The 12,012-nt window shown below is 38.1% G+C and overlaps 1 protein-coding gene across 5 annotated transcripts in view; it reads left to right on the top strand.

Annotated features, from left to right (window-relative positions):
* dnm1l (dynamin 1-like) overlaps positions 1 to 12,012 on the top strand; it is a 68,509-nt gene that overhangs the window by 33,888 nt on the left and 22,609 nt on the right. For all 5 annotated transcript variants that reach the window (XM_043709254.2, XM_043709253.2, XM_043709251.2 and 2 more), the window contains 8 exons: positions 716 to 878; positions 1,334 to 1,454; positions 2,601 to 2,732; positions 3,157 to 3,363; positions 4,396 to 4,516; positions 4,846 to 5,001; positions 6,006 to 6,095; positions 7,255 to 7,347. In XM_043709254.2, the coding sequence (XP_043565189.1) occupies positions 716 to 878; positions 1,334 to 1,454; positions 2,601 to 2,732; positions 3,157 to 3,363; positions 4,396 to 4,516; positions 4,846 to 5,001; positions 6,006 to 6,095; positions 7,255 to 7,347 (1,083 nt within the window). The remainder of the gene's footprint in view (positions 1 to 715; positions 879 to 1,333; positions 1,455 to 2,600; positions 2,733 to 3,156; positions 3,364 to 4,395; positions 4,517 to 4,845; positions 5,002 to 6,005; positions 6,096 to 7,254; positions 7,348 to 12,012) is intronic.

The following is a 12,012-nucleotide window of genomic DNA, read 5'->3' as shown; positions in this document are numbered from 1 at the left end:
AAATCTGTCATCCTTACCTGCTCTGATTTACATACGTGACCCACTGCAATGTGGTTGACTCTTAACTGTGCTTTGAAATAGCCCCAGTGAGTCACTAAGACCATAGGACAATTAGGCATAGTCAATAATACTGGCCCAGCCAGCGATGCCCACATCCGATAAATAAACCCAAAAAAGTTTGCAAATTTGATGTTAATTTGAATTTATTTAATATCTCTAAAGGGAAATATATATTACAATTAAACTTCATATATTTGATTATAATATTAGTTTAATCATTTTCCTCATCTGGCTATGGGCAGCCACCAATATATTTATTTGTTTGGCAATACTTTTCCTGTTCAAGACAAACTGCCTCAAGTATTGACCTTGTGTTTGTAGATTAAAGTTCCAAGTCTAGAATTTAGATTACTTGGAACAAATGTATATTACAGTTATCAGAGTTTCCAGAACAAGAGGTTTTGAAACTTTAAAACAGCATTTTAAAAAATAATTTCTATTCTGAATCCCATATTTTATGCATCACTTCTCTTGCTGAGGGAACAAAGAGGTGATTTGTTTCTGAACCATGTTAATGTTGATCATGTCCCAGCAGTGAAAAGTTATAGTCTGGGGTTCTGAATGGCGTAATTTGTCTTTTTTATTTTGAGAAGACACAGATCCATATTCTGGTACTTCTTAAAAATTAATATTCAACATAACACTATCTCTTCAGGTACCTGTGGGTGATCAACCCCGAGACATAGAAGTGCAGATAAAAGACCTGATACTACGCTACATCAGCAATCCAAACTCAATCATCTTATCTGTCACTGCTGCCAATACTGACATGGCAACCTCTGAGTCACTTAAAATTGCCAGGGAAGCAGATCCAGAAGGTAAGATGGTAGACGAGATTGTTGAAAAACAACATCTCTAGAGCACAGACCTCTAGTGACAGCATCAGAATTTAAACCTACAGACCTATTTTCGGATCACTCTTGGGCTTCCCATAACAGCATTATAATGAAAACCTCTAAGCTTGAGCAATACACTCAAAGGCATCGAAACGGATTAGCTTCCCCTCTGATTGAGAGACTGTTTTCACCAGTCCCAGACAGGCTTCTTGGCAAAGGAGATTGCCATCCACTGTACATTCTCTGTTAACATGTCTCTTCAGAAATATCCTGGAAATATAATGCATGCTTTACTAATGCTGTTATGAGATGTAAGAAAGAGAAAATGTGAGGGATGAGTGCAGGAGAAGGAGAATATGAATTTTTAATTTAGTGTGTGTTTTACACTGCATTGAAACGCTTCATCAATTGCATTGTCTCAATCCATCTGAATACAGGACGGCGAACGCTTGCTGTTATCACGAAACTGGATCTTATGGATGCTGGCACTGATGCTATGGACGTGCTTATGGGAAGAGTTATTCCAGTCAAATTGGGTATCATTGGAATTGTCAGCAGGTATATAACAATTTCCAGTTATTATTGAATTTTAACTTCTACACTTCTTGTTGAAGCATTACTAGCTGGCTAAAGAGCTACTTTTGGTCAAATGGCTACATCTTACAATATAAATTAAAATAACATTCCACTTGAAGAGTACCAAAAATCTACACGTAGGATAGTGACAAAATAACTGCCCACATAATCAATTGCCACTTTTACAGATGTGTACTTTGTCACTGATAGACAAGCAAAATACTTCAATAGACAACAATTTATCTCAATATCTATTTGCTCAAGGAACACAATGAACTTCTGAGTAATGAAGATATATAATTTTTAATCTTTTTTGGAAGTTCATGGTATAATAATTGAACAGTAAAAGCTGAGGTAGGTGCAAAGGAAGATGAACAAATAATTTTTAATATGAGAAATTTTAAGGGAGCAGGCCCACGCAGACAATAATTTCCTTCTCTGAAATCAAAGGAAAAGTCTAAGACTGGTCATGCCAGATAATAGTCAAAATTTTCAGCAATGTTCATAGAGGTTTTGAAGTAGGTCATTTGTCTGATCTCTCAATCATAAAAGGCCTCTATGTATTCGGTTAGGAACGAATTATGTTTAATTGAGGGTGGGAAGACGTGCCCTATTTATGTGTAGCAGTTTCTGATTCTGATTCTGAAGCAGATTCTGCTTTAGTCTTGAAAAGCTTCTATGCTGAATTTCTCATGTTAGTTACATTTCTACATCTCTAAGCGTACGGAGCAACAAGAGAATCCTCCTGGGTCGTCTACTTTATAGTAATTATCTCATTTGGAAAGGACTGGGCTGAGGCTGTCTTATCTTTTTCTAATCTGGAAAGGTTATTTCCTGTTCCACTGCTTTGCCAACAACATTGCTTTCACTGCAGTTAGAAAGGAAAGCATAATGTTTTACCTCCATATCCTTGCAAACTTGTTGAGATCAAGATCTCAAACGTGTTGGAGCTGGAGAAAAATTATAATGCATGCTTACTGTTGTTTTGAGATAAGCGAAACTGCATATGTGTTGCATTTTCACTAGAATATGTTGACATTAACGAAAATACACCATTTTGCTTACTCCAGTTTCTTCGGGGATTGATTGCGTATTCCAATTTCAAACATATTTGTGTATATCCTTCAGGAGTCAGCTAGATATCAACAATAAGAAAACTGTAGCAGATGCTTTAAAGGATGAGCATGCTTTTTTACAGAAGAAATACCCTTCTCTTGCTAACAGAAATGGAACCAAGTATTTGGCCAAAACGTTGAATAGGTAATATTTTGCTAAACTGATATATCTTTCTAAAGGAACCAAAGTGCAAAGTTTGTTTCTGTGAATGTTATGTTCCAGTGGTTGCTCCTTTGTCTAGTCACTGTAGCCCTCAGTGGCTTCTGTTAAATTCTGTGGCAGTGTCTCTGCCATCATAATTGCTATATTTCCTTCTTGTTTCCAACGGTTACCATTACTTACCATGGTTTAGCTGGTTTTCTTAAAAATGTTGGTGGTCTTTACATTAAGATTTCTTCAAGGAATAGGAGTTACCTGTACCAGACACGCGTAACAATTAGATGTCCTACCTGTAAAATTAAGCACGTGTACAGCGGGAATTGAGTGTTGTAATTAAATGTAATTTTATTTTCCCGAAAACATTAGTCCTAGGAGAATTTTATTAAAATGTTTAATGTTATTTTTGCAGATTGCTAATGCACCATATCCGAGATTGCTTACCAGAACTTAAGACCAGAATAAATGTCCTTGCTGCTCAGTATCAGTCTTTACTGAACAGCTACGGTGAACCAGTGGGGGACAAGAGTGCAACATTGCTGCAGCTCATCACCAAGTTTGCAGCCGAGTATTGCCACACAATTGAGGGAACAGCAAAATATATTGAAACTTCAGAACTGTAAGCATGCTGATACTTTATTAACCTACTTATTTCAACTTATAAAGATATCACTTATTAAGATTTAACTTTGCTAAGTATTTTTCTACAAAATGTTGCAAATATAGATTAAAAAATAATATATGAACTCAATGGTTCATTTTGTTTTAGGATGACAAAACTATGATGCCTAATGACCTCATTGGTGGGCCAGAACATTGTAATGAGTCCCTTCCTGTTAATACGTGTGGTCTATGAGATAATTAAAAATTTTCCCTAGTGTTTAACTTATGACAGCTCTGTCTGTTAAGTGTTAAATAAGACATGTAGCAACTCCTTAAACGGCTGCAGCTGTCAACATTAATTTATAGAAAAATAAAAAAGTGAACCAATCACTTACAATGTTTAGAGATATAAAGCCCTGCTCCTGGATGGAAAGGCACTCTCATTTAGCCATCCTTAGTAAAATATCAGTTGCATTAGGTTAAACCAAATCAGCACTGACATCCAAATGTCTGATTTCCAAATGCAAGAGAAATACGTTAACTCATAGCTGGAGGAGATTTAGTTGTGATATTCTCCTTTATATTACATAGTTTTTGACACAAACATGACCTACACTGTCATGACAGGTGCTGTTGAAAGTATTGTATGTAGCTACCTCCCTTTTGTTTGTACCTGTTGGACTCAAATTAGATGTATTCAGTATATTATACGTATAGGTGACATACATTATTTTCAGAAACCTAGCATAATGGAGAATCCAAGAAAACATTTCTTAAATTATTGATTGCTATTTTTCCATTTCTGTCATTGTGTTAATTAGCAAATTTTATCTAGTTCTGTTGTTTTTTGCATTTATTTTAGTGAATGTACAATTTCAACTAATTAAATGCCAATATGGCGTAAATGTGATACTTGAGGAATCTGGATATGGGTACTGCTAGTTGCATAAAAAGTAAATGGAAAACAATTTCTGTGTAATGTGGTTTCACTAAAGGATTTCAGTGATTGTAGAACTGCCTTGCATTCTCAGTTTCATTTTCTTTCTAGTTGTGGTGGAGCGCGAATATGCTACATTTTTCATGAAACTTTCGGACGTACTTTAGAATCAGTGGATGCGTTAGGTGGTCTCAACACTATTGACATTCTCACTGCAATTAGAAATGCCACTGTGAGTATTCAGCATAACTAGGAAAATGTTGTCTTTCCATTGCAATTGCCTTTTGCTGGCCCAGTTTTGCAATGTGTACTTTATTTTCCTTCATCCTTACACATGCTTGATATGCTTGCCTGCTTTCATCATGATGGCATTTTCTCTATTCATTATTACAAAATGCAAAACATCCTCATTGATAATTGTACAAAATCCCCAATGATTTTAATTGTACATCCTTTCCACATTGTGTGTCTTTACTGATCTGTCCAGCTCTTTTTTTTTTAAAACAATGTTTTTTTTTAACCTCTGGAAGAATGAATTGTTACCAGTTCTGTTTTGTTTAGGGTCCACGTCCAGCACTTTTTGTCCCTGAAATCTCTTTTGAGTTGTTAGTGAAACGACAAATCAAACGCTTGGAGGAGCCCAGTTTAAGATGTGTTGAATTGGTCCATGAGGAAATGCAGAGGATTATACAGCACTGCAGCACATACAGTACGCAGGTACATGGACCACTCAGTTGGTCTTTGGGGCTGTTTCAGTCATTTAAAATAGTGGTTGCCGAAGATATTCTTGGGGGGGAATTGACTTGTGTTCTGGACCAGGCTAGACCCCTTCAAAACATTTAAAGAAAGTTGCCTGGATCCTAACTTTGCTAGTTGTTTTAAGCAGGTGTAACCCAGATATTCCAGGAGGGATGCAGTTGCCCCAACCGCTTACTTTTAAGTATTTATTTCCAGAATACCAAACAAATCGCAAACAAAAGAGAACAGAATAACCTAATTTATCCAAAAATCCAACAGACTATCCGAACTTAATGATGCTGTTCCAAATTCCTGCAACAATCCCTATAAACACCTCTTGGCTAAAAAGGAAAAATCAAACACTGTCTTACAGAAGAGAGATGGCAGAGAGATTCTTCCATGGAGATGTTTCTTTGACCAGCAGCCTCAAAAAAAAACTGACTGCTTGCTAAAACCAAACCAAACCAGATAAAAGCCAAGTTGGGAGAACTAACCACTCCCCTTTCATTGTACAAGTGTTTTTCTTAAAAGCTTGAAATCCTTTTCAAGTAGTTAAATGCAGACATGTTGACAACTCTGCCTCATATAATGCTTTTGAAAAAAAAACAGGGACAACACAACCCTTGTTAAAGGAGCAGCATCGTCCCACTTAAGTGACTCATTGCTACCTAGCTCAGGGCGTTTTGTTGAGAAATAGTACCTATTATTAAAAAGAAATGGCAGAATCATTGACAATAAATGTACCTGCTCAAATGTTCACAATCTGGAAGTTTGTATTTACCTCAGAAACAAAGAACTCAAAATTTGTTAACTATGAGCAGTTTGAGTATTTGTACTGTCCTAGACCTGATTTAAATGTAATTGTTCTGTTCAGCAGTCCTGAAGTTTTATTATTCTTTTACTTGCATCAATAAAGTGTGTTTTATTTGAACTGAATTTTGAAATGGTGATGTTGTATCTTGTATTTTGTGTTCCCTATTTAGGAATTGCTCCGATTTCCAAAACTCCATGATGCCATAGTCGAGGTTGTGACGTCGTTGTTGCGCAGGAGATTACCTGTTACTAATGATATGGTAAGTTGTACAATAAACATGGTAATATTCTATCTGCACATTTTTATAGGAAGCAGACCCGATGTAAATTACATTTCTGTTCTTGCTCCTTCATGTCTGTGATCAATGTTTCATTAGTCTCATAGTTAGGATTGTTTTTTTCTTCATTTTCACTTAATATCGCATTGATTATAATTTATTTGAAAATCTTTTAGTTTACAATAAAGCTTTGATCTCCAAGGGAAATTCCTCACAGATATGAGTCATCTATAGAAATTAACCAGTCACTAGTTAGAGGGTGGGGTTCAGCATGCTGTATCAGTATCATGGAATGCAAATAGGTAAATTCCCCCAGAAGGTTAATTATTAATTGTAATCATTCCATTATAGGGAAATACTAACTGAATTTCAGACATTACCTTACAGCAAAGGAGGGGAAAATTAGAGAAAATCAGCATAGAATACTTGTCAAGGCCAGCATTTTCTGCTTATACTGAATTGCTCTTAAATTGAATGGCTTGTCATGCCATTGTCAAGTCAACCTCATTGCTGTGGGTATGGAGTCACATTTAGGCCAGACCATGTAAGGATTCCCTTTCTTAAAGGACATTAAATAAACCAGCTGGTTTTTTTTACAATAATCAATAATAGTCTCATGATACTATTACTGATACCAGCTTTCAACTCCAGATTTATTAGATGATTTTAAATTCCACCAGTTGCCAAGGTGAGATTTCAGCACATATCCTCAAAGCATTGCTTGATCCACTAGTGGCTCACCACTGTGTCACCATCTCCCTATGTTTTTAGTGATCTAGGTTTGTCTCCCAGACAAGATTTACTATATTGTCGTAACAATGAAGGGCAAAAGTAAAGCTTTTCAAAGAGAGTTTTTTTTTGTTTAGTTTATTAGTTTGTATCCTGTGCTTGTTTATATATTTATATTGGTTACAGAGTGTTGCTGGCATGTAGTATTGATGCAAATATACTATTCCACTATGTATCAGGTAATTTGTGAAACTGTATAAAATTGTAAAGCTCTTGTGGATTTGCTATAATTTTGTTATTATTGTTCTTAAAGGTCTTTTAGCTTTAAAGATACAAAGAAATAGGTCAGCTTAATCTATGGGTGATTTATTAATCTGCACCTTTACACAAAGATTTTTTTAATCACTTCTAGGTCCACAATCTAGTAGCCATTGAACTTGCGTACATCAATACAAAACACCCTGACTTTGCAGATGCCTGTGGTGTTTTGAACAGTAACATAGAGGTAAGATTCATGCATCAGGTTTGTAAAATGCTTCTTACTCAGTATGCATTCCTATTTTCTAATTCTGACAAAAATATTATATGGCCTTTATTCTGCAAATTTCTCACATTTTTATTTAACATTCTGTTCGAACCCAAGGGATAACAATAAGCACTGACAATAATTCTTCGTAATTTATAGACAATAGACAATAGGTGCAGGAGTAGGCCATTCAGCCCTTCGAGCCTGCACCGCCATTCAATATATTCCTGGCTGATCATTCCTAATCAGTATCCTGTTCCTGCCTTATCTCCATAACCCTAGATTCCACTATCTTTGAGAGCTCTATCCAACTCTTTCTTAAATGAATCCAGAGAGTGGGCCTCCACTGCCCTCTGGGGCAGAGCATTCCACACAGCCATCACTCTCTGGGTGAAGAAGTTTCTCCTGAGCTCTGTCCTAAATGGTCTACCCTGTATTTTTAAGCTGTGTCCTCTGGCTTGGCACTCACCCATCAGTGGAAATATGTTTCCTACTGCCAGAGTGTCCAATCCTTTCATAATCTTATACGTCTCAATCAGATCCCCTCTCAATCTTCGAAACTCAAGGGTATACAAGCCCAGTTGCTTCAGTCTTTCAGTGTAAGGTAATCTTGCCATTCCAGGAATTGACCTTGTGAACCTACGCTGCACTCCCTCAATAGCCAGAATGTCTTTTCTCAAATTTGGAGACCAGAACTGCACACAATACTCCAGGTGTGGTCTCACCAGGACCCTGCACAGCTGCAGAAGCACCTCTTTGCTTCTATACTCAATTCCTCTTGTTATGAAGGCCAGCATGCTATTAGCCTTCTTCACTACCTGCTGTACCTGCATGCTTGCCTTCATTGACTGGTGTACAAGAACACCCAGATCTCTTTGTACTGCCCCTTTACATAAATTGATTCCATTGAGGTAGTAGTCTGCCTTCCTGTTCTTGCTGCCAAAGTGGATAACCATACATTTATCCACATTAAACTGCATCTGCCATGCATCTGCCCACTCACCTAACTTGTCCAGGTCACCCTGTAATCTCCTAACATCCTCATCACATTTCACCCTGCCACCCAGCTTTGTATCATCAGCAAATTTGCTAATGTTATTGCTGATACCGTCTTCTATATCATTAACATATATTGTAAAAAGCTGTGTTCCCAGCACGGATCCCTGCGGTACCCCACTGGTCACTGCCTGCCATTCCGAAATGGAGCCGTTTATCACTACCCTTTGTTTCCTATCAGCCAACCAATTTTCAATCCAAACTAGTACTTTGCCCCCAATACCATGCGCCCTAATTTTAATCGCTAACCTCCTGTGTGGGACTTTATCAAAAGCTTTCTGAAAGTCCAGGTACACTACATTTACTGGATTTCCCTCGTCCAACTTCATAGTTACATCCTCAAAAAATTCAAGAAGATTAGTCAAGCATGATTTCCCCTTCATAAATCCATGCTGACTCTGTCCTATCCTGTTACTCCTATCCAGATGTGCAGTAATTTCATCCTTTATAATAGACTCCAGCATCTTTCCCACCACTGAGGTCAGACTAACTGAGGTCTATAATTTCCTGCTTTCTCCCACCCACCTTTCTTAAAAAGTGGTATAACATTAGCCACCCTCCAATCCTCAGGAACCGACCCCAAATCTATTGAACTCTGGAAAATAATCACCACCGCATCCACGATTTCCCGAGCCACCTCCTTTAGTACCCTGGGATGCAGACCATCAGGCCCCAGAGACTTATCAACCTTCAGACCTAACAGTCTCTCCTACACCAAATCCTGGCAAATATAAATTCCCTTAAGTTCAGGTCCTTCAGCCACTGTTACCTCAGGGAGATTGCTTGTGTCTTCCCCAGATCACAGATCTGAAGTACCCATTTAATTCCTCTGCCATTTCTTTGTTCCTAGTAATATATTCCCCTGTTTCTGTCTTCAAGGGCCCAATTTTTGTCCTAACCATTTTTTTGCCTTGCACATACCTAAAAAAGCTTTTACTATCCTCCTTAATATTCTTGGCCAGTTTACCTTTGTACCTCATTTTTCCTCTGCGTATTTCCTTCTTCGTAATCCTCTGTTGCTCTTTAAAAGCTTCACAGTCCTCAGTTTTCCCACTTATCTTGGCTATGTTATACTTTTTCTCTTTTAACTTTATATGTTTCTTTACTTCCCTCGTCAGCCACGGCCGCCCATGCCTCCTCCTGGGATCTTTCTTCCTTTTAGGAATGAACTGATCCTGCAACTTCTGCATTATACACAGAAATATCCGCCATTGTTCCTCCACGGTCATCCCTGCTAAGGTATTGCACCATTGAACTTTGGCCAGCTCCTCCCTCATAGCTCCATAGTTCCCTTTATTCAACAGAAGTACTGCCACTTCCGACTGTAACCTCTCCCTCTCTAATTGCAGATTGAAGCTTATTGTATTATGGTCACTACTTCCCAATGGCTCCTTCACTTCGAGGTCTCTGACCAATTCTGGTTCGTTACACAATACCAGATCCAGAATTGCCTTCTCCCTGGTCGGCTCCAGCACCAGCTGCTCTAAGAATCCATCTCTGAGGCACTCCACAAGTCTCTTTCTTGAGGCCCAATACCATCCTGATTCTCCCAGTCTACCTGATGTTGAAATCCCCCATAACAACTGTAGTGACATCTTTGCGACAGGCCAATTTCAGCTCCTGATTTAACTTACATCCGACATCCAGACTACTGTTTGGGGGCCTGTAGATGACTCCCAAGAGGGTGTTTTTACCCTTAGTATTTTGAAGCTCTATCCACACTGACGCTACATCCCCTGACTCTAGGTCCCCCCGCGCAAGGGACTGAATATCGTCCCTTACCAACAAGGCCACCCCACCCCCTCTGCCCGTCAGTCTGTCCTTACGATAGCACGTGTATCCTTGAATATTCATTTACCAGGCCCTGTCCACTTGAAGCCACGTCTCAGTTATCCCCACAATATCGTATCTGCCAATTTCCAAAAGAGCCTCAAGCTCATACATCTTATGTCTAATGCTTTGTGCATTCATGTATAGTATTTTTAATTTGTTACTGTTCTCACCCTTCCCATCAACCCTTACTTCACTCAACCTTACAGCATGATGCCTTTCCGAGTTTTCTGCCTCATTGATACAGTTGTCTTTCTTGACTTCTCTTGTTCTAACTTTCCCTTCAATTTCCTTTTTAAACATCCAGCTTGTTCCCTCCCCCCCGCTACTTAGTTTAAATGTAGCGGTGTTGCAGTAGAAAACCTGCCTGCCAGAATGCTGGTCCCTAACCTATTAAGGTGCAAGCCGTCTCTCTTGTAGAATTTATGTTTACCACAAAATATACCCCAGTGATCCAAGAACTTAAATCCTTGCTTCCTGCACCAGTTCCCCAACCTCACGTTCAAGTCCATTATCTCCCTGTTTCTGGCCACACTAGCCCGAGGAACTGGAAGCAAACCGGAGATAACCACCTTGGACGTCCTGCTTTTCAGCCTTCTAGTTCTCCGAAGTCTCGCTGTAGTATGTTCCTCCTCTTCTTCCCGACATCATTTGTGCCGACATGTACCACCACCTCTGGCTCTTCACCCTCATCCTTGAGGATTTCCTGCACTCTGTCCGCGATGTCTTTCACTCTAGCACCAGGAAGGCAACACACTATCCTTAAACCCTTAAATTTGTTATTGTCCAAGCATTTCAGTAACGATGATAAGGTTTAGAATATTCATTAATATTGCACTGAAAGGAAGGTAACTTTTAAGCTTTCTGTGTATAAGAATACTTTGAAAATGTCACTCATTGCTGTGAATCTTTAAAGTGCCTTCCATTTTCACTCTGAGAACAAATTTGAAGAAGAAGACTGATAGAGAAAATTTATGTCTTGAAATCAAGAAACTCAGTGGAGTGGTCACTTGAACAACACCTTTGACATAATTTTTAAAATTAGAAATATAATCTTTTGGCATTAATTACTTTTCCCTCCGAGTAAGCTTTCCTATTTTGCCGAATGATACGTACAGTTTTAATATTGGCATTAAATTAATATTCTCAGACACTGAGGACATGGATGTAATTGTCTGGTTTAAAATGAGGTGCCTTTCTTAGACTTAATTATTTTTGCATTTCAAGTAATGCTAATGGGCTGAATTTTCTTTGGTTTTTGACCTTGGAGTGCCTGATATTGGCAATTGGTGCCAATATGTAAGTACTGATTTGTGAACTTTTCACTACCAAATATTGGTAAATATTGGATTGCAAAAATATTTTGTAATTCTATTAATGTTGTCCATATACTTTGACAATTACAGAAAATTGCAAAGTTGACTCATATATAAGGCAACCTGCATTAAAGATGATGCTTTGCAACTAAAAAATATGTTACACCATAAAGTAGAATATGTCATGGTTGGGAACAATGATGAAAGAGACTTCAAGTATGAGGGTTATTTAGATTTGAACAAAAATATAAGGAGTTAGATTTTAAAAAATATTGACTGAAAGCAAAAGACTCTCCTCTGATTTGGAGTTTTATAATAAGATGTCATCAAATTAATTGAAGGAGGAAAAAATTATTTACTCCCGGAGCTGTTGAAGCATAAACTGCTTTGTCAAACTAAACTGTTACATGTATTGGGGAAAGCTGGCTAAGTATTTGAAGTA

This window comes from Chiloscyllium plagiosum, unplaced genomic scaffold (assembly GCF_037043375.1).
Source record: "Chiloscyllium plagiosum isolate Xiang-an unplaced genomic scaffold, Cpla_swu_hap1 HiC_scaffold_19, whole genome shotgun sequence".
Classification (NCBI taxonomy): domain Eukaryota; kingdom Metazoa; phylum Chordata; class Chondrichthyes; order Orectolobiformes; family Hemiscylliidae; genus Chiloscyllium; species Chiloscyllium plagiosum.
This window is presented reverse-complemented; position numbering and strand designations above follow the sequence as displayed.